General features: G+C 37.8%; 1 protein-coding gene across 2 annotated transcripts in view; it reads right to left on the reverse strand.

Annotated features, from left to right (window-relative positions):
* TTN (titin) overlaps positions 1-27814 on the reverse strand; it is a 307719-nt gene that overhangs the window by 147692 nt on the left and 132213 nt on the right. The window contains exons 139-173 of one of the 2 annotated variants that reach the window (XM_065560804.1): positions 27030-27239; positions 26851-26928; positions 26716-26742; positions 25778-25825; positions 24093-24149; positions 23887-23964; positions 21816-22076; positions 20292-20384; positions 19591-19668; positions 18827-18907; positions 18099-18182; positions 17793-17867; positions 17486-17563; positions 17049-17132; positions 16415-16498; positions 15671-15748; positions 15424-15507; positions 13706-13798; positions 13054-13128; positions 12623-12700; positions 11649-11732; positions 11250-11321; positions 9193-9276; positions 7324-7404; positions 7001-7075; positions 6574-6651; positions 6264-6347; positions 4407-4487; positions 4141-4221; positions 3770-3853; positions 3445-3519; positions 3010-3087; positions 2700-2783; positions 1668-1751; positions 1269-1340 (exon numbers count right to left, since the gene is read on the reverse strand). In XM_065560804.1, the coding sequence (XP_065416876.1) occupies positions 1269-1340; positions 1668-1751; positions 2700-2783; positions 3010-3087; positions 3445-3519; positions 3770-3853; positions 4141-4221; positions 4407-4487; positions 6264-6347; positions 6574-6651; positions 7001-7075; positions 7324-7404; positions 9193-9276; positions 11250-11321; positions 11649-11732; positions 12623-12700; positions 13054-13128; positions 13706-13798; positions 15424-15507; positions 15671-15748; positions 16415-16498; positions 17049-17132; positions 17486-17563; positions 17793-17867; positions 18099-18182; positions 18827-18907; positions 19591-19668; positions 20292-20384; positions 21816-22076; positions 23887-23964; positions 24093-24149; positions 25778-25825; positions 26716-26742; positions 26851-26928; positions 27030-27239 (3021 nt within the window). The remainder of the gene's footprint in view (positions 1-1268; positions 1341-1667; positions 1752-2699; positions 2784-3009; positions 3088-3444; positions 3520-3769; positions 3854-4140; positions 4222-4406; positions 4488-6263; positions 6348-6573; positions 6652-7000; positions 7076-7323; positions 7405-9192; positions 9277-11249; positions 11322-11648; positions 11733-12622; positions 12701-13053; positions 13129-13705; positions 13799-15423; positions 15508-15670; positions 15749-16414; positions 16499-17048; positions 17133-17485; positions 17564-17792; positions 17868-18098; positions 18183-18826; positions 18908-19590; positions 19669-20291; positions 20385-21815; positions 22077-23886; positions 23965-24092; positions 24150-25777; positions 25826-26715; positions 26743-26850; positions 26929-27029; positions 27240-27814) is intronic. The other variant, XM_065560805.1, reaches the window with a different exon arrangement.

Below are 27814 nucleotides of genomic sequence, written 5' to 3' on the forward strand. Positions count from 1 at the left end.
GATCTCTGAGATAGCCAATAAATTGGGAATTTTCTTCTTGGTAGATGGAATCTACTTGGCAGTAATAAGTGTAAGTATTTCTACCTACATTCTGCAAGGAACAACCTAATCTTTGCTTGCAGCAGCAAGCTGCTGTGAGGGTCTAATTCAAGCAAGTGGCTGCTTTTTTTAGATGCCTTAAGGCACAACCTGGAAAACTCCCACTTCTGGAAACAAGGGTTCTTTTTAGGGCTGTGTGAAATATGCCCAGTTTCTTTCTGGTAGGGCTGGTGCATAAATTTCCAGAGCCCCAAAGTTTAATCTTAAGTGTCATGTAAGTCTGAACCCATAAACTCAAGATGAAATTGATTGAGCCTGGCAACTTTCATTGGTTTGGTTGCAAAACCAGCCACATTCAGCCCAAATTGTCCTGGCCAGGAGACTCTGCTGCCCAAGAAAGCTCTGTGCCACTCGCTGCACTTCTACTTGCCTTCTGGGAGAGGCCTGCAGACCTTGACCTCCCCTCACTCTGGGGACAGCTGGCTCACTCTGCCTTCACAGGCTCTTCTCCAGGCTGCTGGCTGGTCTTCTCCCCCATCCTGTTATTTGGGAGGCCAGAAAGGTGCCTTCTCCTGCAATTCTCCTCTTCTCACAACTCCCAGTGCAGGTGTCCTGCCCATCCTACCAGTTATACTGCTGCAGTGAGGCCAGGTCTTACTGCTGTGGCTCTACAAACCTTTTAATTCACCCCAGGGCTGAAACACCCAGAGTGCACAACAATGGGGTTTCTCAATAGCTTGGAGCACTTTGGGTTGTCTCAGCCACAGAGTGAGTTGAAGTACTGACTGGTAGCAGAGGAAAGGCCAGAGGAGCCTTTCCTTTATCACTACTTCAGGATGTGCTGCCTTTCCTTAGGAGAGGGGGGAAGGAGGAGAGACCACCCAGAAGAGGAGAGCACCTGCGTATTTAGTAGGGAGTTGGCCAGGCAGCTTCCCCTCAGAGGCAGAGAGAGACAGGCAGCACACTGTTTGCATCCAAGACAGGAGCTAATTAAATTATTAAGCTTCCCCCAGGAAAACAAAAGGAAGTCATGATGGAAGATTTAAGGCTCTTGAGAGCAGAGAAATTCAAAGGGCTTCACTTCAGGAAAAACATTGGCCTGCCCCAGGTATAATATAAAACTTTAATCTACTCTCAGCTTGAAATCCTGAGTTAGATAAAAAAAAAAAAGATGGCAGCAAAACTAAAAGATTTATTCAGGCTTAAAACTCTTTTAGTTTAGTTCATACCTGTGTATGAAACCTCCTCCTCTGTGTGAAGAGAGATGGACATTTCCTCTGACAAAGCCCAATGCTCTTCCGCTGTTGGTACATTAAAGATAAAGCCTAGTTTTAGTATTGTTTCTCTGAAACAATATTTGGGGTAGAGGATATATATTCCCTATCCACTCAATGTGATTGTTACAGAAATGTGACATTTTAATTGCTTTCCTGCCATCTCTGACTCCAGATAAATTGGAGGGAAATGCACCCCTACTGCTGCCCCTGTACCCCTTAAGGTTCCTGGGATTTTGGTGGAATGTCAGAATTCAAGAGAAGTTACTGTGGCAATATGGCAGTCAGACTGGAGGACCAACAGCCAGGCAGTGAGAATATTTCTTTGATAATTTAATCCATGGATGTGGATACCTTTTGATGGTGGAGCTGCTTTTCTTTTTGGAACAGCAATGGACACTCTTTCTTCTGTGACAACTGTCTTTGGAACTTCCGGTACTTTAAAAATAGCAATTGTAAGAATACTAAATTGCAAAATTCAGACAATCTCTATTAATTTGATGCTCGTGTTAAAGAATTATGCATGAACAAGTACAAAAGAAATGCACATGTACAAAGTAAGCTTGTGTGTTTAAAAATAGACATCGACTTGAAACCAAACAATAAGCAAACATGAATTTAAGTTAACAAAGACAACAGGTTAACTTAAATTTTAATGCACAAATAGTTGGATGTGAATTTGGCTTGTGGAATTTATATTTTCTGAAGAATAATACCAGGTTTTTTTCTTCAGGGTAAGCTCCCTATGAATTTCAGACATTTTAAATTATTGTGCTGTTTGAGTAACAGCAATAATATTAATAAAAGCATGAAAAGAAAAACAGAAAGAGAGATATGCACATAAAAAAGAATGACTAAAATATATTTACATGATACATTAAGGGCTCTAGAATTTAATTGCAAGATTGTTCAGTGTTGCTGGCACCTTCCAGTACATGTAATTTAATTATAAAATTTCACACACAGAAAAAAGATAAAAGAGAGCTTTTTAAGCCCATAAGAAAATGACAGAAGTTAAGGACACAAAGGCATCTTTGAAATAAAGCTGGTGATGTGAAAAGTCATTGACACTTTTTTTAAAGAGAAGAGACAGTGAGCTTCTGCATTGAATGGTGCTCAGTTTATCAAAATTAGTGTGTACCCAAAACAACTATTGCAATTAATAACAGTTTTGAATACACAAGAAATGCCGGGGAGCAACTGTTTTACATAATTTTCTAAATTTTTTGCAGAGCAAAAACCGAAATTCCTGTTAATTTATAACCAAATCAGTATAAATTGTTTATTTTATTTTAATCAGACCATTCACAGGTTCAAGGCCTGCTGGTTCTCACTGATTTCTGATATTTAGAAGCCTCCTGTATCACCAGAGAAGAGCTGATTTACCTTTAGCCGGTGGAGCCACCACTTTTTTGTGGACCGGAACGGGTACTTTCTCTTCTGGCACAGCTTTCTTGGGAACTTCTGGCACTTTAAAGAGATTTTTTACTTTTAGGAGATTTGAATTACACACAAACAGTAAAAACACACAAGCAACAAAAATACCAGTACGGAGACCTGACATTTTTGTAAGTTAAATAAGGAAACAAAAGCATGCACCAAAATCTACATTTTATGCAATGTAATTAAATGATTATAGATACAAGACATTAGTAACAGACAAACATCTGTTGCATAGTTTCAAAAGGCAATCTACCTCTTTTTGGTGGAGCTGCCTCCTTTTCAGAGATAGCTACTTTTTCTTCGGTGATAATTTTTCTGTGCACTTCAGTCACTTTAAAAATATTAAGTGTAGGAATAGTTAATTGTAATATTTGGAATACTCTTTAATAATAAGCAGCTAGAAATAAATGTTTTTAATCTTAATCAATTTTTGTTGAAAGAAAATATACATGAAATTTCACTGAATACAAAAATGAGACCATAAAAGAAGAAGGAACAATTTACAAAAACAGTATAAAGGACACAAGTGATAGTCTATACATAGTGAAGATCCAGACAGAGGTTACTGTCACTAAAACACAAAATATCTACATGAAAAACATTTGAAACGAACACAACAAACAAACAAAATGTGTGAGATAAAGGAACAGATGAAGACATCTAGAGAATATTATTTTCATTAGTTTACCTTTGGTGAATTGAGGTTCTTCTATTTCAATAGCAACAGGAGGTATCCATTCTTCTGGTGGTTTTTTCTTAAGTACTTTAAAAATATTGTGTAATTTTAGGAAATTGGAATGATTTCAATACTAAACAGACTAAAAGAAAAAAGCAACATAGAAATCTCTCTATGAATACAACTGGCAATGGACACAAACAGGCACATGTACATGTGTAATGCTAAAAAATTAAAAGCATCTAAACTACATTTTACTCAACAAGGTAAGAAGTTAAAGACTGAAATTGAAAGAAAGACATTTTTCCAAGTTATAGGAAGCAAATAACCAATGTACCTCTGGGTGGCGGGGCCTCTGCCTTTTTAGGAACAGGGATAGGTACTTTCTCCTCAGGAACAGCTTTCTTACGAACTTCAGGCACTTTAGAAAGAAGAGTTTTAAAAATATTGGTCTCTAGTATTCTGAATATATTTTGTATGTAACATCACAGTATTTCCTTTGTTTAATAATAACAAAAGTGTTTATGTAAGGAAAAACAAATAATAATATACAGAACACACAGTTGTAATGCAAACAATCAGACTATGATTTATAAGAAACTCAGATCATTATTAACAGACACTAAAACCAAGAACTTGAGAAGAGAAGACATGTGTCATGTCTTTCAAGGTAAGGAAGTATCATTTTAATTAGTATCTGTTTTATACCTTTCGCTGGTGGAGCTTCCTCAATTTTAGGAGCAGCAGGAACTTTTGGTGGTGGGACAGCTTTCTTAAACTTCTCAGGCACTTAAAAAAATATTACAGTGTGTAGTTTAAAAAATAGGATAGGTATCAAAACAGTAAGGAAACACTTGGTTAGTCAAAAGAGAAGTTTGTAACACACATGTAATAGGGACATACATCAAAAACAACAAAATCAGAAACACTGAGATGCAGAACAATTGACATTTGATATTTAAGAGTTGATGTACCTTTAGCGGGTGGGACTTCCACTTTTTTGGGAACAGGGACAGGTACTTCTTCCTCTATGTAGAAAGGCTCTTCTTCAGTCACTTTAAAGATATTAATGTTAAAGATACAGAATTGATGTATTTGGCATATTTGAACTAGTCCTTGGTTAGTGTATCTATGGAATGCTTGATTTAGGAAATCTAATTCACCCAGTCTCACCTGCACTAGGAGTACTGCCTATCCCCAAAAGAGTAGCAAGATCCAAACTGTGTAGCAATTTACTGATATCTGAGAATCAGGACATACAATAAACACAGGGGGTGTGGCTGTGTGAGTGTCAAGTGGAGTTTTAGATGGAAAGACCAGCTGGTAGATTTGGGTTTGGGATATAGACATTTATGTCAAGCAGTAATCTTTTGTGGTGAGCCAAGTCTTTTCTTATATTATAATCTCTGTTGAATTTGTTTTAGAGAAACATTAGGTGGATGAAGGGAAAGTGGCTAATTTACTGGAAGGTTTGGCTCAGATTTAAAAACATGGTTTTCGTTTGTCATATATTTTAAAATCAGTGCTGTCATTTTCTAAGAACTCTGAACAAAAAGATTGGGAAGAAAATCACATCAGGCTAACATTAGCTTCTTTTTTATGATGCCTCCTCCTTTAGGACACAATCCTGCAAAGTGCTGAGCTACTGTAGGTATGAAGTGCCCTCAAAGACTGATCCAAGTCCCTCTGAAGTAAATGGAGTCACTGTCAGTGACTTAAGTGGGAGATGGCTCAGGCCTGAACACTCAATACCGCTAGGAGATGCTCAGTGCTTTGCAGGGCTAGATCTAATGCCCACTGAAGCTAGTTGAAAGTTTCCCATTGAACTCAGTGAGACACTAAGAACACATAAATCTCACTGGAAATTGTCATCTTGAGAATTCACCCGGATACAGGTAGATTCAACATGTCACGTGCAAAGGGAATTCAGGCAATGGCTTTGTGCTCGCTGCTCTTTGCAGTATTAAGTTACCTGTGTTACATATCCACCAGTATATTTTTAAAGGTTACAGGTGTCTCTGTAAGTTTGCTCATTCTCACAAAACAACAAGCAAACAAGAATTTAAGTTAACAGAGACAACAGAGCAACTTAAACTTTAATGCACCAATAGTGGGATGTATATTTGACTTGCAGAATTTATACTTTTTGGAGAGTAGTAGCATGTTTCCTTTTCTTTTGGGTAAGCTCCCTAGGCACTTCACTTTATATTACTGAGCACTTTTAGTAACAGCAAAGATATTTATAAAAGCATGAAAAGAAAAATAGAAAGAGACATATGCACACAAAAAAGAATGTCTAAAGCATATATACATGACACAGTAAGGACTCTAGAATTTGAATGTAAGATTTTTCAGCACTGCTGGCATTTTCCATTACATGTAATTTAATTACAAAATTTCACACACAGAAAAAACATAAAAGTTAGCATTTTAAACACACAAGAAAATGACAGACGTTAAGGACACAAGGCCATCTTTGAAAAAAAAATGCTGATGATCTGAAAAGACATTGATACTTTTTTTTTAAGAAGAGACAATGAGCTTCTGCATATGATTGATGCTCAGTTTATGAAAATTAGTGTACATCCAAAACAATTATTCATTCATAGCAGTTTTGAAGGCACAAGAAATGCAAGAGTCTGACCGTTTTACATGATTTTCTGCATTTTTTTGCAGGGCAGAAACCACAATTCTATTTAATTTATGACCAAGAAAGTATAAGCTTTTTTTAAAAAAAAAAAATCAAACAATTCACAGGTTCAAGGGCTGCTGGTTCCCACTGATTTCTGATATGTAGAAGCCTCTTGTTTCACCAGAAAGAGCTGATGTACCTTTAGCTGGTGGAGCCGCCACTTTTTTGTGGACCGGAACGGGCACTTTCTCTTCTGGCACAGCTTTCTTGGGAACTTCTGGCACTTTAAAGATATTGTTTATTTTTAGGAGTTTTGAATTGCTCACAAGTGGCAAAAATAATCAGGCAACAAAAATACAAACACAGAGGCCTGACATTTGTGTACGCCAAATAAAGAAATTAAAGCATAAACCAGAATCTATATTTTATGCAACATAATTAGACAGTTCAGGACACAAGACATTAGTAACAGACAAACATCTGTTGCGTAGCTTCAAAAGGCAATGTACCTCTTTTTGGTGGAGCTTCCTCCTTTTCAGTGACAGCTACTTTTTCTTGGATGATAATTTTCCTTTGCACTTCAGTTACTTTAAAAGTATTAAATGTAGGAATAGTTAATTGTAATATGTGGAATGCACTTTAATAATAAGCAACTAGAAATAAATCTTTTTAATCTTGACTGATTTTTGTTGAAAGGAAATATACATAAAATTTCACTGAATACAAAAATAAGACAGTAAAAGAAGGAACAATTTACAAAAACAATACAAAGGACACAAGTGATAGTCTATACATAGTGAAGATTCAGACAGAAGTTACTGTCACTAAAACACAAAATACCTACATGAAAAACATTTGAAACAAATAAGTGAACAAAATGTGTAAGATAAAGAAAAAGATAAAGACGTCTAGAGAATTTTATTTTCATTAGGTTACCTTTGGTGAACTGAGGTTCTTCTATTTCAATAGCAACAGGGGGTTTCCATTCTTCTGGTGGTTTTTTCTTAAGCACTTTAAAAATATTGTGTAGTTTTAGAAAATTGGAATGATTTCAATACCAAAGAAACCAAAACAAAAAGCAACACACAAATCTCAGTATGAATACACTGGCAATTGACAAAAACAGGCACATGTACTCGTTTAATGCTAAAAAAATTAAAAGTATCTAAGCTATATTTTACTGATCAAGGTAAGAAGTTAAAGACTGAAATTGAAAGAAAGACATTTTCCATGTTATAGGAAGCAAACAAATGATATACCTTTAGCTGGTGGGGCTTCCACTTTTTTAGGAGCAGGGACAGGTACTTCCTCCTCTACGTAGAAAGGCTCTTCTTCACTCACTTTAAAGATATTAATGTTAAGAATACAGAACTGACCAATTTGGTATATTTGGTCTATTATTGCATATACTACCTTCACAAGTAATGGAATGATTAAAAAAGAATAACCAACAAACATTACTGACACCCACAACACATATATTTGCTGCTTTGTTTCCAAACTGTTTCCTTGAGAACACTTGTAAACTTTCAGAAAAACTATGATGTGAAAAAGACAAATGGAGCCCTTGGTTAGTGTATCTATGGAATGCTTGATTTAGGAAATCTAATTCACCCAGTATTCACCTGCACTAGGAGTACTGCCTATCCCCCAAAGAGTAGCAAGATCCAAACTGTGTAATAATTTACTGATATCTGAGAACCAGGACATACAATAAACTCTAAGGGTGTGGCTGCTTAAGTGTGAAATGGAGTTTTAAGGAATATTTACAGTGCAAAACCCAAACAAACAAAACCTGTAGGAAGGAGTCTCAGAGTTAGGGTCAACGTACGTGGGTTCTCACTACAGGGCTTTAAAATAGCAGTGTAGATGTTCCTGCTTGGGCTGGAGCCCAGGCTCAGAAACCAGTGATGGGAGTGGGTTTCAAAGCCTGGGCTCCAACCTGAGCAGAATGTCTACACTGGTATTTTTAGTGCTGTAACCTGACCCTCACAAACCTAAGTCAGTTGACCCAGACTTTGAAACTCACTGCTGCGGCGTTGTTGTTGTTATTGGGTTTTTTTTGCAGTGTTGATGTATGGTCAGATAGTTTCTAGTTGCAACAGAGAAATGGGCAGACCACCTGATAGAGTTAGGTTGGGGTATGCATTTAGTTCAAGCAGAAACATTTGTGCTCAGCCAAGTCCTTTCTTTTATTACAGCCTCTGCTGAATTTGTTTTAGAGAAATAGTGGCTGGACAAAGGAAAGGTGGCTAATTTACTGGAAGGTTTTAGCTCAGATTTCAAAATATGATTTTCATTTGTCATATAATTTAAAATTAGTGCTACCATTTTCTGTGAACTCTTAACAAAAAGACTGGGAAGGACATTACATCACAATAAGGCTAGATACTTTTTTTTAAGGTGCCCCCTGCCTCTGGACATGATCCTGCAAGGTGCTGAGCTACTGTAGGTATGAAGGGCCCTCAGAAACTTCCCCAATGTCAATCTCAATGACTTATTTGGGAGCTGGGTCAGTCCAGAACACTCAGCACGTCCAGGAGTTGCTCAGTACTTTGCAGGACTAGATATAATGCCCACCCAAGTCAATTGAAAGTCTCCCATTGACCTCAGTAAGACCCTAGGACATGTAAATCTCACTGGAATTTGTCATCTTGAGAATTCAGCTGGATACAGGCAGATTCAACATGTCACATTCAGAGGGAATTCAGGCAATGACTTTGTGCTCACTGTCCTCTGCAGTGTTAAGTTACCTGTGTTACAGATCCACCAGTATATTTTTAAAGGTTACAGGTGTCTCTGTAAGTTTTCTCATTCTCACAAAACAACAAGCAAACATGAATTTAAGTTAATAGAGACAGCAGAGCAACTTAAACTTTAATGCACCAATAGCTGGATGCATATTTGTTTTGCAGAATTTATACTTTTGGAGAGTAGTAGCATGTTTTCTTTTCTTTTGGGTAAGTTCCCTAGGCACTTCAGACATTTTAAATTATTGTGTAGGTTTAGTAACAGCAACGTGAAATCAAGAATGTTCAGTAAAAACGCAAGGCAGAATTCATGGCACATTTACAGCACAGACATACAAGGAACATTATATGTTGTATCTAATGCTATATCCAATGTACCTTTAGCTGGTGGCTTCTTCACTTTTTTAGTAATAGAAATTGGTAATATTTCTTCTATGACTACCCTCTGGGGAACATCAGGCACTTTAAAGATACAGAATATTTACATTTAAGAACTTTAAAAAACAATGTACAGAAGCATAAATACTAGAGGCAAGAAGTAGAACACTAATACACAATGGTGTAATTCAACAATACAGAAGAAAGATATATAAAAAAAGCTATCTAACTTATATGTGGCTCACAGATCACCAAGGCAACTGCAGATTGATGAGGTATTATGGAAGCATTAAATCATAATTTAATACAACAATAACAAAAAGACATAACATATCTCAACATATACATATGAGCAGATGCTCTTTGCTGTACCCACTTTTGCCAACAGTGCATTTCTACACATTCCAAGTCAGAGCTCTGGTACAAAATCCAATCAAATCCTGAGAAAATTCAGCCCCTCTATGACCTCAGTGACTGCCCCTTTCCGTATGAGGAAAGCAGGGTCCTTCACACAAATGTGGCTCTGTGGCTCTCTTTGAGATTCTCCAGTAAATACAGCAAGAGCCCTCTGACAGCCACTTGAGACAAAGAATTTGTACAGAACAGATAAACATTCCAACCCCATCGTCCTAGAATAAGATGGGAGAGCGGGTACAAAGAAGCCACTTGCACAGATGGAAGTAGGCAGTGATCCTGTGCTTGAGTAAATTAGAAGCAACCCATGTCCACATCAAGAAAATGACATAATTTTAACTGTAAAGACTCCAAAAAGCTTATTATGTAGATTATGTTCTCTGAGAGCCAATAAATTGGGAGTTTTCTTCTTGGTAGATGGAATCTACTTGGCAGTAATAAGTGTAAGTATTTCTACCTACATTCTGCAAGGAACAACCTAATCTTTGCTTGCAGCAGCAAGCTGCTGTGAGGGTCTAATTCAAGCAAGTGGCTGCTTTTTTTTGATGCCTTAAGGCACAACCTGGAAAACTCCCACTTCTGGAAACAAGGGTTCTTTTTAGGGCTGTGTGAAATATGCCCAGTTTCTTTCTGGTAGGGCTGGTGCATAAATTTCCAGAGCCCCAAAGTTTAATCTTAAGTGTCATGTAAATCTGAACCCATAAACTCAAGATGAAATTGATTGAGCCTGGCAACTTTCATTGGTTTGGTTACAAAACCAGCCACATTCAGCCCAAATTGTCCTGGCCAGGAGACTCTGCTGCCCAAGAAAGCTCTGTGCCACTCGCTGCACTTCTACTTGCCTTCTGGGAGAGGCCTGCAGACCTTGACCTCCCCTCTCTCTGGGGACAGCTGGCTCACTCTCCCTTCACAGGCTCTTCTCCAGGCTGCTGGCTGGTCTTCTCCCCCATCCTGTTATTTGGGAGGCCAGCAAGGTGCCTTCTCCTGCAATTCTCCTCTTCTCACAACTCCCAGTGCAGGTGTCCTGCCCATCCTACCAGTTATACTGCTGCAGTGAGGCCAAGTCTTACTGCTGTGGCTCTACAAACCTTTTAATTCACCCCAGGGCTGAAACACCCAGAATGCACAACAATGGGGTTTCTCGATAGCTTGGAGCACTCTGGGTTGTCTCAGCCACAGAGTGAGTTGAAGTACTGACAGGTAGCAGAGGAAGGGCCAGAGGAGCCTTTCCTTTATCACTACTTCAGGATGTGCTGCCTTTCCTTAGGAGAGGGGGAAGGAGGACAGACCACCCAGAAGAGGAGAGCACCTGCGTATTTAGTAGGGAGTTGGCCAGGCAGCTTTCCCTCAGAGGCAGAGAGAGACAGGCAGCACACTGTTTGCATCCAAGACAGGAGCTAATTAAATTATTAAGCTTCCCCCAGGAAAACAAAAGGAAGTCATGATGGAAGATTTAAGGCTCTTGAGAGCAGAGAAATTCAAAGGGCTTCACTTTCAGGAAAAACATTGGCCTGCCTCAGGTGTAATACAAAACTTTAATCTAATCCTGAGTTTTTCTTGCAAAACAAAATAGATTAAAAAAACGATGTCGGCAAAACCAAAAGATTTATTCAGGCCTAAAACTCTTTTAGTTTAGTTCATACCTGTGTATGAAACCTCCTCCTCTGTGTGAAGAGAGATGGACATTTCCTCTGACAAATCCCAATGCACTTTCGCTGTTGGTACATTAAAGATAAAGCCTAGTTTTAGTATTGTTTCTCTGAAACAATATTTGGGGTAGAGGATATATATTCCCTATCCACTCAATGTGATTGTTACAGAAATGTGACATTTTAATTGCTTTCCTGCCACCTCTGACTCCAGATAAATTGGAGCGAAATGCACCCCTACTGCTGCCCCTGTACCCCTTAAGGTTCCTGGAGTTTTGGTGGAATCTCAGAATTCAAGAGAATTTACTGTGGCAATATGGCAGTCAGATTGCAGGACCATAGCCAGGCAGTTAGAACATTTCTTTTATAATTTAAATCCATGGATGTGGGTACCTTTTGCTCGTGGAGCTGCTTTTCTTTTTGGAACAGCAATGGACACTCTTTCTTCTGTGACAAGTGTTTTTGGAACTTCTGGTACTTTAAAAATAGCAATTGTAAGAATAGAAAGAGACATATGTACATTAAAAAGAATGTCTAAAGCATATATACATGACACAGTAATAGAATTTGTATGTAAGATTCTTCAGCACTGCTGGCACTTTGTATTACATGTAATTTAACTACAAAATTTCACTCACAGAAAAGACATAAAAGATAGCATATTAAACACACAAGAAAATGACCGATGTTAAGAACACAAAGGCATCTTTGAAAAAAATGCTGATGATTTGAAAAGACATTGATACTTTTTATTTTTAAGAAGAGACAGTGAGCTTCTGCATATGAGTGATTCTCAGTTTATGAAAATTAGTGTGTACCAAAAACAACTATGCAATTCATAGCAGTTTTGAAGGCACAAAAAATGCAGGAGTGTGACTGTTTTACAAGATTTTCTGCATTTTTTACAGGGCAGAAATCAAAATTCCTTTTAATTCATAACCAATTGAGTATAAACTGTTTTTTTTTAAATCAGATAATTCACAGGTTCAAGGCCTGCTGCGTTCCACTGATTTCCAATATGCAGAAGCCTCCTGTATCCCCAGAAAGAGCTGAAGTAATTTTAGCTGGTGGAGCCACCACTTTTTTGTGGACTGGAACAGGCACTTTCTCTTCTGGCACAGCATTTTTGGGCACTTCTGGCACTTTAAAGATATTGTTTATTTTTAGGAGTTTAGAATTACTCACAAACAGCAAAAATAATAGGCCACAAAATTACAAGTACAGAGGCCTGACATTTGTGTTAGTCAAATAAGGAAATGAAAGCACACACCAGAATCTATATTTTATGGAATATAATTAGACAGTTAGAGATACAAGACAATATTAAGAGATAAACATCTGTTGCGTGGTTTCAAAAGGCAATGTACCTCTTTTTGGTGGAGCCTCCTCCTTTTCAGAGATAGCTACTTTTTCTTCGGTGATAATTTTCCTGTGCACTTCAGTCACTTTAAAAGTATTAAGTGTAGGAATAGTTAATTGTAATATTTGGAATGATCTTTAATAATAAGCAGCTAGAAATAAATCTTTTTAATCTTGACTGATTTTTGTTGAAAGAAAATATACATGAAATTTCACTGAATACAAAAATGAGAGAGTAAAAGAAGAAGGAACAATTTACAAAAACAATACAAAGGACACAAGTGATAGTCTATACACAGTGAAGTATCAGACAGAGGTTATTGTCACTAAAACACAAAATATCGACATGAAAAACATTTGAAACAAACACAACAAACAAAATGTGTGAGATAAAGGAACAGATAAAGACATCTAGAGTATATTATTTTCATTAGTTTACCTTTGGTGAATTGAGGTTCTTCTATTTCAATAGCAACCGGGGGTACCCATTCTTCTAGTGGTTCTTTCTTAAGGACTTTAAAAATATTGTGTAATTTTAGGAAATTGGAATGATTTCAATACCAGAAAAACCAAAAGAAAAAACAACACACAAATGTCACTATGAATTCACTGACAATAGATAGGTGTTTCTGCGGGTTTGCTCATTTTCATACGTAATGGAATTGTCTAAGAAAGTCCACAGAATGTCATTATATATCGCTGAGTTGGTCAGTCAAACAACAACAGGAAAGGAGGAATAATTCCCTCAGAGACAAAATCTCCATAAAGACTGAGAACAGAGGATCCTCTTGATATTTAAGATTCGATTGATGTTTTTCACCTATTTTCTGTAAGCAACCAACTATACCGTTTTGTAGTGGGTTGGGCTGAAGACTGATCATAAGAAGTGGCAGAGCTGTTTAGTAGTGGCAAAATGTCATAATATATGAAACTTTACCAGCATTTAAACAAACGGTGTAATGAAAAATGTTCACCTACACAGTGAGGGAAAACTTAATTTTTTTTTGTAAAAAACAAAAAATTATTTCAAAAATAGCAGGATTCCGAGATCGTTTTCATTTTAGCCTATACTCATTGAATTGTGGTTGTACCTGTAACTGATGAAATCTCCTCTTCTCTGTGAACAGAAATGATTGCTTCCTCTTCCTCTTCCTCTTCTTCTATCCATTCTTCCAATGTTGGTTCTTTAAAGACAGGTTCAGTTTTAATGTTTTTTGTGGAACAATGGTTGTGGCAGAGGTATAACAATTCTGATCAAATTAATGTGACAACTACAGTCATAGACAGGAAACATTAAATGCTTTGCACATGTATGTTTGCTTTGCACTAAATTCTGTTCGTTGCCCATGTGTAGGGACAAGGGGCAAACTACATCTCCAATAACTCTCAGCGTTCAACTGTGTTTTCAGTGGAGTGCCACAGCTTCCTAAACGTCCCATCACAGCAGCTACAATGAAGAACCAGCAGTAAAGTAGTTAAATAATTCTTCTTACTCTTTTTGTAGGTGGTAAAGAAAGACTAGTACAAAATAAGAGGGCAGGTGATATGCTGGACAGATAAACTGAGAAACCAGCATATTCTTTAGAACTGTATCAGGGAAAAACTCAACTTGTGATGGGGCAAGAGGCCAATTTGCTTAGGTGCAAGCAGAAAGGAACATGTTTACATGAACAAATACCTTTCCGCATATTCATATTTCATTGGGGTAACTTGGGTGTTGACTTTAGGAATTTTGGCCCTTTTGTTGTTTTCTGAATAAAAATGTGTGTAACTATCCCAATCTGACTTACTATTCATTAACAGATTACACAAATGGGGAATCTTGGCTTGGGACACTATGGGGGAGATCTTTAACTGGAGTAAATTGTCATAACTCCATTGAAGTCAGTCTCCATTCAAGCTGAGACTCTGCCCCAGAATGGTAATGAGTTATAGTGCAAAAGCAGTCAGTGTTTCTCATCTGTAGCACAGTGAATAGTGCTTCTGTATGTGGGGAAGGAAATGATGGATACAACCCTCATGTGTGTACCCATGCCTCATGGGCCAGATCCCGCAAGGTGCATATTATCCAATTATCCTTAACTTCCATTGTGTCTTCATTAAGAGTCTGATCCAAAGCCCACTGCAATCAATGAGAATCTTTCCATCCAATTCAATGGGTTTTGTATCAGGGACTAAAAGTACAAGGACTGGACACCCCACAGAAAGCTCTGAGCAACTGGGAAGTTATGGGTTCCACATGTAAAACATAGTAATACAAAAACTCACATATAACAACTAAGGCATGTTTCTGCATTAGGAATCATGCCTTTAAACAACAAATTGGCACTTTAAGACAACAAGAACAATCTACAGAATTGATGTTTCTCACATGGATCACTGCTTGCAATATATCTTCAGGTGGTGGGACATCACTCCTTTAGAGATTATAACAGATACTCTTTCTTCTGTAATATATACTTTTTCTTCTAAAACTGTTTTTGATGTACCTCAGGCACTTCAAAAGGTACTAATATTAAATTTATGAATTTCTAATTGCAATGAATAGATGATATCCCAGATTTCTATGACTAGATTTTTGAAGATTTAAGAACACTGATACTATATAACAAGAGCACAAATAGTATATGGCACAGTACTACACAATACACACAAAATAAACTCATGATCCTCTGTCAATAACACAGTACGCTAACGTATAACTTCCAACAGTAACATAAATGCAGTAAGAGGTCAATAACAAAACAGAAGATAAGAACAGATGCTATTTAAGAATCAACATGTTCTGTGACTCCATCAGGAAGCATACCTTTAGCTGCGGGAGCCTCTACTCTTTTAGGAACAGCAACAGGTAATTTTTCTTCAGGGACAACTCTCTTAGAAACTGCAGGCACTTTGAAGATATTATTTAGTTTTAGGACTTACAAAATGGAAAAAGCAACACATAACACAAATGGAGACTTTAAAGAGGCGATTACATCCAGACACACATTGCCACAACACTACCAAAACACTAAAGAACAGTCTTTTACACAGTAAACTACAAGGTAATGTACCTTTCACTGGTGGAGCCTCTTCTCTTTTAGGAATAGCAACTTTTTCTTCTGGGACAGGTCTCTTAGGCACCTCAGGCACTTCAAAAATATCAAATTTAGAATACTGAATGCTAGTTTTGAAAAGGATTATTGGGGGTACATTGCTATAGAAGTGCATTCATCCATTCGTCTGAGAAAGATAAGCCATTTAACACACAAACTGTACACTTTAACGTACAGAGATGGGTTACCAAAAGAAAAGTGTCTTTGAAGAAATCAGACCCGAACTCTGATATTTGGAATATGCACACAAGTATTTTAAGACTGCATTCTTTAAGTCAAGAAACTAGAATTGTTGCTAGTTGGTATTAAGTGGTGTTATATAAAACATACAGTTATGATGCACAAATAATCATTGTCATTGAAACACAAATCTATTTACATATACATCGTATGAAAGACATTTAAAACAGCAACATTAAAGAGGTGCATATAGAATGCAATCTACTATTTGGTATACTTCCATCAGATGGAGTACCACTTCATTGGGAATGGGAACTTGAATAGATTTTCTAGGCACTTTAAAGATATTAAAAACAGATTTAAATAATCTTTCTAAAAAGATCTTGAGAACTACATAGACAAAGAACAGACAAGCAATAGACTGCATATAAAAGTATATATAACATATGGTTAGATTTAGAAGTAATCAATAATTATTAAGACAAACATATTGTTAATGCTCACACTCAAAAGGTGATGTACCTTTAGCTGGAGGAGCTACTTCTTTCTTGGGAACAGCATCAGGTACTTTCTTCTCTGGCACAGGTTTCTTAGGCACTTCAGGCACTTTAAAGACATCATTGTCAAAATGGTGGTGTTTTAGTTTTTGGAACGCTTATTCAGAGTACAGTGCTCAAAGAGTCCTTTATAGATAGAACCCATACAGTTATCCAGACCAGCTAAGGATGTGAGCACTGCAGCACATGTCACAACATGTAGCTATATAATATTAAGATATGTAGGCAGCTATTTATAAATTACTGAAAGGTAGGCACGGTGCATTGTTATATTATTAATATAGCACTATACATTTCCATGGTGCTTCACAGAAGCAAAAAAAAAAAAAAGGCCAGCCCCTTTGCCAAAGAGCATACAATTTAAATACAGATAACAGACAAAGGAAAGGCTAAGAAAAGGAAGGACAAAGTTTAAAACAAATGAAGTGATTATGGGCTGTGTTACAGCACAAATGATCTTTGAATAAATCAACATAGTATGTAGCAGATAACACAAAAACAAAGCTGTATAGTTAATCCACAAATGTATTTAAGACAACAACAAAAATAAGGTCACAAAAAACAAAAAGATCTTGCTTTTCTCATGAGAGCTGGAGTACCTTTAGCTGGTGGAGCTTCTACTTTTTTAGGGACAGGAACAGGTTCCTTCTTTTCTGGGACAGTTTTCTTTGGCACCTCAGGCACTTTAAAGATACAGAGTTGTGAACATTTAGGAAGTTACTATATTATTTAGTAGAATACTGAAGACAACTTTCAACATGTACATATACAAATACTAAGGAATCAAAACATTATTATGTATGTTATTAAACATACATTATATATTTTGTGCATACCAAAGAACATACTAACTGCTTATCATTTAAATAGTTAAGAATATGGCTTAGCTTGAGAGAGACTCATGTTTGTGTACTTATATAAGAGCACGTAACGTCTGAGGATGTAGCCATTAGTGGGAGAAATCTGAGCAAGTCTGGCATTCTAACCTGTGGTTAGAGGATAGACACCTGAACGCAGGTGCACAGATTTTATTTACCTTTAACTGGAGGAGCCTCCACCTTTTTGGGAACAGCAACAGGTATTTTCTCTTCTTTTTTCTTACGTGCCTCAGGAACTTTAAAGATATTAAATGTTGGGATATTAAATGGCAATGTCCATAGTAGTTCTGAAGTTATTTTAAGAATACTGTATGTGTATGCAAACTGTCTAAAATACATATATAAGCACATTCAGAAATTTGGAGCATAATCTGAAGACCTGAAGAGTACTCACAATTAATAGGATTATATTTTTAATAATTAAGAATTAAAGGTTAATAAATATATAAGATTTTAAAAATCTACCTTTAGCTGGGGGAACCTCAGGAATTTCAACATGTACTTTTTCTTCTAGGACAGTTCTTTCATGTACTTTTGGCTCTTTAAATAAAATCATTTTAATAATGATGAGATGTTGTATTCAAAGTTTTTCTCTCAAAGAATATCAAAGCAATGGAACACAACAATGACAAAGAAGCAATGTAATATGAAACATAAATGTACAATGTGTTTAAAATACATAATTTGTCACCAAAAAGTCTATAAAAAGAAACTAGCAAGATTGAAATGTTGTTTTCATTTGGGTTTTCAACTTTTTCATTTCGTACATACCTGAAACATAAGAATATTCTTCTTCTGCGTGAACAGAAACAGACATCTTTTCTTCTGAAATAGTCCACGTTTCTACTGTCGGTACTTTAAAAATAGGATTTCATTTTAGTTGTGTTTTTCTGAACCCACATTTGTGGTAGACAATGTATCAGTCTTTATCAAATCAGTAAGTCTATTGTACATTTAAGTCTTAAAGCACAGAATTAGAGACTTAGTATGTATGTGCTAAAATAGTAAACATGGAAGTAATAAACATGAATTTAGTATTGGTTAGAGGTCAACGAGATAGACAGTACAAAAAGCTTCTTAAAACAAAAGCGCATGTAGCCTTTTGTAAATATTACAGAAAAGGAGCACATAGAAGCTGCTTTTCCAAAGAAATTGCAGGATGCTAAGACCATTCATCTTTAGATATAAGCCAGCAAGCAGAATAAATGAAGGAAGAGCCACATCACACTGCGATACCATGTACAGAATTTAAACATTTGAAAGCTACGCACAGAAACTATTCAACACAAAAACAAATTCTGTGCTACTCTGTAACAGAACAAATTAAACATGAAAGTATGCATGTTACAGACTACTAATTAAACAATGAGAGTGGTCACTGCAGGGCAATGTGAAATTGACACAAATACTAATAGACACATATATATCCACATGCAGCACAATGATACATGTAATGCTGGAAAGAATGGAATAGGTAATTGAGAGGTCAAGATCTGTACCTTTCTTTCTCATAACTTCTTCCTCCTCGACTGGCACCCGGGTAGGTTTTGGTGGCGGAACCTTCTTGGGAACTGCTGGTACTTTAGAAATATGAATTGTTAGTCTCATATGTAGTGAGGATACCAAATTAATATTACAGTTAGTTAATGTTTGCAGCACACTGAAAATGTAACAAACAAGACAAATGTAATCTGATCCAGCCCTGCAGCTGTGCTAGGCTTGCATGGGACAGCACAAAATGATATAAGGACCGTGGTTGTTTCTTTTGATCCCCTACCACAGTCCATATCTTATTAGGGGGTTATGAAATTTGTGACCACTGCTGCATGGATGTTCATGGCCTCCTCATTCTGTTGAGTTTTAGGGGCCCAATCAGCAAGGAGCTGAATGCATATGTATCCATATGCCCAAACGATTGGTTGAAGATACCCTGGTTGATGAACCTGTATGGAGAATTGGAGGTCAGACATGGGTGGGTAAGGGTGAAGGAGATACTCCTTTCCAAATGTAGTTTATCAGCACTCCCTGCCCTCAAGTATTAGATGTTAGCTCTACAGGCTCATATGTTTCTCATAAACTGCTGCATTTATCTTCCTTTCACTACAGCTGGGCAAGGGTTGTTACCATCATTGTCTCAAAGATTGAAAATCGATCAGATCTATGTTAAATTAAGAACATTTGTTTCTGCAAACACATAAAGTGGCAATATTCCAACTATTTTCATGTCATAGTGGCATTAACATCATGCAGTAGGTACCAGTACCTTTAGGCAGTCTGAGTTCTTCCTCCTCAAGCCTTTGAGTGGTTACCTCAACTTCTTCAGCTACAGGTTTCCTAACAACTGCAGGCGATTTAAAGACATTTCACAACATTTAGACAACCTGGCAAATGATCACTCAGATAAAAATCAGTCAGAGCTGGGACCTGTAGCATTTAATGCGACTTTGATATGTTTTAATCTTTGCCAGTATTCCCTCTTGCACATCCACTCACATGGTTCACTGGTGATGGTGACCCCTGTGGAATGGGCCAGACAGCTTTCCCCCAAACCTGGTGGACCTCCAGGGACCCAGTAAGGGCCAGGGGGATCCTTATGAAGGACCTGGTGACTACCACTTCCTAGTAGTGCAACTCCATTGCTCTGCCAAGGACTCCACCTGGCCACAGCTGCTTGAGGACTGGTGCATGGGGGGAGAGGAAGATAACAAAACCTTTGCCTGAATGATGTTTGCCCAAGAATCTCTACAGTATCCCTCAACCTTCCAGTCTCTATTTTATTGCACAGGGAAGACCCAAGTCTTCCTGAGCACCCTGTCCCTATGCATTCTGCTGGAGGGGGGAGATAGGCATGCAGGGATCTGGGGGAGGATCCCACTGCCTAGATTTACATCAGCATAAGAAAGATCTGAAACATGCTCAGAGTGACCATAACCCTAGTTATACAGATATGTCTCAATCCTGTACCTTTATGTATGGTCACTTCTTTCTTTTCTTTCTTTTCAGCTGTAATTGCTGGCGTTATATGCTCAGGCATGGGCTTCTGAGGAACTCCAATCACTTTAATAAAAACAGCATCACAGTTAATGAAGAGGAAATACACACCCTGAAGAAGTACACCTTACCTCAGGGTGGGACAGGCCAACATTAGGTGATGATATAATATTTTACAAATAAAACACACAATCGTGAACATCCAACAGGGGGATTCTTTTCATTTCCAGTTTTGTTGCTAACCCATTGACTTTAGGACCAAATTCTGTCTCGGTTACATACACACTTCTCCCACTGAAATAATTGGGAGGCATGCTGTTGACATATATGGCTCTTAATGCTCCAGAAAAGATTTGTGGCACATTCCACCCAAATCGGCCTTGTCTGGGGGAAATGCTGGGAAAATCTTCTCAAATAATTAAAAACATGTAAGTGTCAAAACTATGGCTAGTTCATAGTGCATTTGAAAAGCTCTCAAACTTCAAAGTCCACAAATTAATAATCACACTATAATGTGTCACCTTGAGCTGTGTTCATATTATCCTAGCCCTGCTTGATGATGGGCCATGATTTACCACTGATTTGCAATCTTAACTCCCCTGTACTTTATTTGGGAAGTTCTACGTACAGAGTGATAGCACAATATGCCCCAAAGTACAGCAACAGAAAATCTCAAAATGTACCAATTGGGGAGAAAATACAGAGAGATCAGGGCTTACTTATGAACACGGAAAAAATACATAAAGAAACAATATAGATTAACTAAGGAATAACTCCTTCTGTCAAACTCAAAATCCTGGAAAGCTACTCTAAACCTTATACTACAAGACTGGTTGGGATAGGCTTCACAGACTGCAGCTGTAATGCACCTGGATAAATGGAAATACATTACAGTTGGCTTTAGATCCCTGACAAAGATAAATGTGGATGTATAGTAGGTGGGCTTGAGGCTTCCTTTCCTATATGCTCATTTCTCCTTTTATAGAGGCAGCCACAAGCTGCTTGGTGCCTGATCCTGCTTTCATTGAAGTTAATGGCAAAACTTCCATTAAATCAGCAGTGCAGGTTCAGTTCCATAGAGAGTAGAGGACGGGGTGAAGAAGACCTGCACCACCACACTGCAGCATGTGAAGCTGTATACAGAGTGTATACACATGTATACACACTGGAAACCCCATGTATCCTTGTTATGAAAGGGTCCCAAAATGAAAAAAAAGTTCTGTTTGTCCTTTAAAAATCCTGGTAGCAGCTGAAATGTTAGGTCTTGTAGGTCATGGCCTCTTTAATAGGTAATTAGAAGATAACAGGTCAAGAAAATGGCACAAAATACTAATAGTAATTTCAATATTTATGTTCCATTCTATTCAGCAGTGACATTTTTATACATCCCAAAACTAATGAATTATACTGAGCAGGGCCAAGAGAATAGAGAGATGGGGAAAGTGAAGGAAAAAAAAGAGGAAAAAAGATAAATAAAATGAAGAAATTCTAATATACCTTCTTCATGATAAACTTGTTTTTCTTCATAAGTTTCCCATTCCTCTTCCCCTTCTTCATAACCTTCTTCCCTTTCATAATATTCCTGTTCTCCATAATCTTCTTCCCATTCTTCATAAGGTTCTTTTTGTTCATAAATTTCTTCTTTTTGTTCATAAACCTCTTCTCTTTCTTCATATATTTCCTCCTTTTCATGAACTTCTTTCCTTCTAGCTACAGAAGTCACTTCGATCTCTTGTGGCTTCCTTGGCACTTTGGGAACTTTAAAAGATTGCTCATATTAAAATATGGAGTTTGCAAGGCATAATGTGTGTATTTAATTTAAGAAATATACCTATTTATGGAATTCAAATAGCATATTAAACATTTTTACACAATAGTCTAAGTATTATATTGCTGTTTTATTGTCTTTTGCTACTCTTGATATTGTCCAAACTTGCTTTGTCTCATGCAGACACAGTTATTCAATTTACTAATAGGTTAGCTAAGTCAGAGCTATCGCCTCAATACGTAACTAAGATATCATTATTTTGGGTTATAAATATGAAATCCCATATTTCAATGGCAATTTTCTCCTATTTGTTCACTGGAAGACTACTACATTGAGTTCATTATATATCAACAGCAAGAGAAAGTTGGAAAAGAAAAAAAATGTTTCAAATTAATATCATCAGCACATACTGGTACCAGGGTGAAATCTGTCTAATGAAGTTAAGATGAATGAAAGAAAAATTAAGAATGAATCTGCATACTTCTGATGCAGATTATCACAGGGTAGGAAAACTGAGTGGCCTATTTCTACACAATGGATTATTTTCTTAGTATACACATTTTAAATACACTTCTTTTGTTGAAATAATATCCTGTTACTTTTGGGGCTGGGGCCAGGATGCTGGCTTCTTTACAACCACTGAAACTGTAGAAACGTGTTATGTTTAGTGGTCTAATCTCTCCTTGATATGCACACATATCTCCCATTCACACTATAAAGGCAGATATAGATGCATATTGAGGCAGTACATATCCTTTAGCAATCGCTAGGTGATAGGCACACTGTCCCAGATTTTCTCATCCATTGATGTCAACTGCAAAACTCCCATTAATTTAAAACGTCACAGGATCAGTTCTAATATTACTCTCAGAAAAAATAGAAATGGAGCATGAAGAAATTAGCACCTTTCCTAAATTCTGCATTTATGGCCCAATCCAACCTCCACTGAAGTTGATGGAAAGGCTCCCATTGATTTTAATGGCACTGAATCAAGTCCTTAGTGCATTGTTGTAAGCCCACTGAAGTCAAAGGATGGAATCCCATTGGGAGTTTTTTTACAGGTTGTATACTGTCTACATACTCACTTTTTCTAGATAGAAATAAATAACTAGCATCTTAAGAATATGTTATTTTACCCAAAATGTTTTTATTCCTGACAAAGTTTAACAAAATAAAATAAAATAAAATAAAATAAAATAATATTCACATAAATAAAAAAATTATTTAAAGAGAGGTTTTTACATATGCCTAATCAAAGCTGCTGATAGCAATGTTTTGTAGATTTATGATGAGAAAAACACTGAAAATACTATTGATTCTAATTGATATAATCTACAAGATCAAGGCCTTTGGGTTGACTAAGCAAGAAGTTACAGTGTTCTCTACCTCTTTTTAAATAGGCAGCTGCATCCCTCAATTTCATAAAATGACACTATAAGAGAACAGTCACATGTTTACAGAGTAGCTTCTGTCTTTGTTTTGCTTCTCTTATTTCTAAATTTTTATTATTTTTATCTTCAGAGCTTAGGTTCTTGTATGCTAGTTCATGCTCATTTTTTCAATCTTTATCTTGTATTACCAGGTTACAACCTTTAACTAGGATCATGTGAGAAATTACGTCTGTCTTGATAATCAGTGTTCCAGAACTATCCTAATGCATGAGAATTTGGGCTTTAAATATGCATCTTTATAACTTAAATATAAAAAAGTCAAACACAATAACCTTTCATTATTCCACATTAAATAAAATTGCTTTCTTAAAAACACCTTTTTAAAAAATAATGTAAAAATCCATTTTACCTTTAGGTGGAGCAATTTCTTCAGGAGCTTTTGAAACCACCTTTTTGGAGACTTTCTTTACAAGAACTTTCTTGGTCTCTAAAAATATATATATATATATATATTTATATATATGTTTGCATTTAACAGCTACAGGAAAAAAGTTGGATTTAACATAGTACGTTCTGTTTGACAACATTTCCTGTTTTAAATCTATAAGCTTTTACCTTTCTTCTCTTCTGGTGGTGGAACATCAAAAGGCAGCAAAACAGGAATAGGGATATCTTAGAAAAATAAAGAATATATTTTATATCAATGCTACATTCTTAATGATATGTGAAAAAAATCCCTAATATACTTTGCATGCAGACATACAGAATGACTGTATTATAATTAAAAAATCAAAAGTAACTTGTGGTGGGGGTGGGAGCAGTCAAGAGCAGTCATAGTACTTTCCATGGGTGGGAACTGCAAATCTATCCTAATGCAAGGGGGCTGTTGGCCTCCTACTGAAACTTAATGTGGGTTTTTTTTGTTGGCCCTCTCCCAATGCCAGGAAAAGGAGGAGGGGCCAAAGAGAAATCAGGATCCTGAGACTCACAGTCCCCAGGGCCAATGCTCCAAGTCTGTGGATTGACAGGGTAGGCAGGTCAATGAGGGACTCTAGAGCCTGGGGCCCATCTTCCATGTGAGCTGGAGCTGCCTGAGCGAAAGTAGGGCAGTGGCAGAGCTCAGGAGAAAGCAGCAGCCAGAGTGGAGCTGGGGAAAGAGCAGGAGGACAGAGACAGAGAAGGCAGAGCTAGGCTGGAAGAGGAGCAGCAGCAGCCAGAGCTGGTCTGGGAGGCAGAGCAGCAGCAGCACGGAGCAGTGGAGACCAGCCACGCCGACAGTGAGCCAGGGCTGAGCTACTTCAGGGAGCTGCAGGGCCAGAGCTGGGCAGTGGACGCCTTCTGTGCCACAAGTAATACCGGAGCCAAGAGTGGTGAGCAGCTGGGGAGTGGGAGGTGGGGACCCTAGGCAGCAAGGGCCCAGTGGAGGGAGACATCACCAGGCAAGAGGGCCTTGAAGGCCGGACTCAAGGGGGGAGGAAAATGAGGCCCTGAACCATAGGAGGGCCAATGCTGGGGAGAAGGGTCCTGCCACCTAGAGTCAGAGAGCGTGTAGCTTCCATCTGAGTCGGTGTTTTACCCACTGTATCACCATAGCACAGCCAGATCCTGGGAGGGAGGCCTGGGGCATGTGAAGAATAGGCTGTGAACTTTTCTTAAGTAGCTGAAACTGTTTTTTGTGTTATTCTCCATCCCCATAGGGCGGGGCCCCTTGTTCCTTTAACCTTTTCTATTTTCCTCTTATTTTTTTTACAGTTGCTGTTCAATTTGGTTTAAACTTAATGTAGTGATCAGTGGGTCAGGGAAGTGGCCAGTGTAGAGAGAGTACCCTGGAGTGGGGACACCATGACCCCTGTCCTAAGTGACCCTGCCTTATTGGGGTTACGAGGACTGCCGCGCAGGAAAGTGGAAGAGTAGTCCTCGAGGTCAGGCAGGCATCTGGGCAAAGGGAGTTGGAGCAAGGACACATCTTTTCACTGTCTGGTTCCCCCAGGATAGTACAGAAGCCAGGAAAGTTCCCCATGATAGTGGGACCATTACCCTGCTCATACTTACTTGACCAGTCTACTCTGACAATTATTTAAGTCAGTGGGTGCTATTGCACACCCAACACCAGAAGCAACAGTGCCACTGCCTCCCCCAGCAAACCCTGATCATTCAGGCTTTGTACAGAGAGGGGTGAATTTGAACACTGCTCAATCCTAGATTTTCTCTGAGGTTCCTGAATCTCCAAAATTCCCACTGCACCTTTGCCTAGATTCTAAAGAGAAATCCCATTATAAAAATCTGGTTATTCATTTTACCTTCAGCTGGTGCTTCAATTGGAACTGCAACTCTGGCATCAGGAACATCTGGAAAGTCAAAATATATAGAAATGTATAAAGTAGAGATTCTGATGAACTTGTCCAATCCCTAGGACTGGGGTCACAGTATTTTCTAAGGATTAATTTTAAACGACTCAAGAGATGGGACCTCCACCTCTTCCCATAGGAAACTGTTCTACAGGCTGTTACTCCTCAGCATTAGGAAACATTCAGACTATATCTCCTGTCTTCAGTTTCATCCATTACACCTGTTTATATCCTCTTGGACCACCTTGTGCAATTTTTCCTTCTCTTTTGATTTATCATAGAAATGCATATGGATCATTATCATGTCCTCCTCCTCAGTCATAGTTTAGCCAAGTTACACACACCTAATTTTATTACCATTTTAATTGCATCATACCCTAAATCCTTATATTCTGGGTTTAAAAAAATAGATTATAGTATTTTAGATGGTTCTCTCTCTTTCTCATACACCCTCCCACACCCACAGAAAGGAAGAGTATTACGTATAATTAGAATGATCACTTTCCTTGTCTATGATATATTGTTGGTCTATTTGATTGGTTGTTTTTTTACCCCTTCCCTAACCTTCACTATATTGCATTGTAAGTCCATGCCTAATTAATTGTTCACTCTCAGCCCCAAGGAAAGGGGGAAGTTGGCTTCCCATAATGTGCAAGAGGACCCCAGGCCCATAAATTCCTCAATAATTGTGGAGTCATCACAACATTCACAATTGCTCCCTATGGGAAAAATCCTCCTTTATAGATCTGGAAATTCCTCCTTAGCATATTAGCCTTGGTGTACTAAAACCAAATCCAGAAATAAGGGTTCCAAAAACAAAAAATAAAGGAGGACACAAAATTAAATCAGTGCCAGATGATTCATAGACATGTTCTCAATTTTTTCTTTACCTGGTGGCTTCACTTCCAGTTTCATTTCTGCAAAAGAACAACAGATTTGTATTTAGAATGTTTTCGCTCTCCAGCACACAATTTCAGCTCTTGTATGTAGCTACACTCTCAAACCTGTTTACTACATGCACTAACCTTTGGTTGTCAGATAGAGCTCTGCAGTGCTTCTTGCTTCACCCCTTGGTTCAAGACGAGCAATTACAGAATACACACCTGGAATATGTAAGCATTTTGATATATACCTCATGTTGATCGTTGAAAAACACAAACAATGAGAAAAAACAGTGACAATGGAAACATCCCATTAAGGTTACCTTCATCTTGTGCAGTGACATTGTGGATAGTCATATAATGACAGCGACCTTCACTTCTAAAGCTGTATTTACGGCTCTCCCTCAGTTCAATGGAGCCTTTGTACCATGTCACAACTGCATCATCAAAAGAAACCTCACACTCAAAGGTTGCAGACTGGTGTTCACTCACCACTATATTCTGTATGCTCTTTGTGAACTGAATGGGCTCAGCTGGTTTGGAAACAAAACAAAAATATATTAGTTATCCTTGTTGCAATAGACCTTTGTTGGTTTGTATAGTAACTCCTCACTTAATGCTGTAGTTATGTTCCTGAAAAATGCGACTTTAAGCGAAACGATGTTAAGCTAATTCAATTTCCCCATAAGAATTAATGTGAATGGGAGGGTTAGGTTCCAGGGAATTTTTTTTCACCATAAATAAATAAATAAATAAATAAATAAACACACACACACTCTCTCTCTCTCTCACAGTATAAGTTTTAAACAAACAATTTAATACTGTACGCAGCTATGATGATTGTGAAGCTTGGTTGAGGTGGTGAAGTCAGAGGGTGGAAGAGGGTGGGATATTTCCCAGGGAATGCCTTACTGCTAAATGATGAACAAGCACTCGGATGAGCCCTTAAGGGTTAACACATTGTTGTTAATGTAGACTCACACTCTACACGGCAGCACAAATGGAGGGAGGGGAGACAGCATGGCAGACAGAGACAGAGACATACACCCTGTGTGTGAGAGAGAGATGCGCATTGCCCCTTTAAGTACGCTGACTGCACTCTAAGTAC

The sequence above is a fragment of the Chrysemys picta genome, chromosome 11 (assembly GCF_011386835.1).
Source record: "Chrysemys picta bellii isolate R12L10 chromosome 11, ASM1138683v2, whole genome shotgun sequence".
Classification (NCBI taxonomy): domain Eukaryota; kingdom Metazoa; phylum Chordata; order Testudines; family Emydidae; genus Chrysemys; species Chrysemys picta.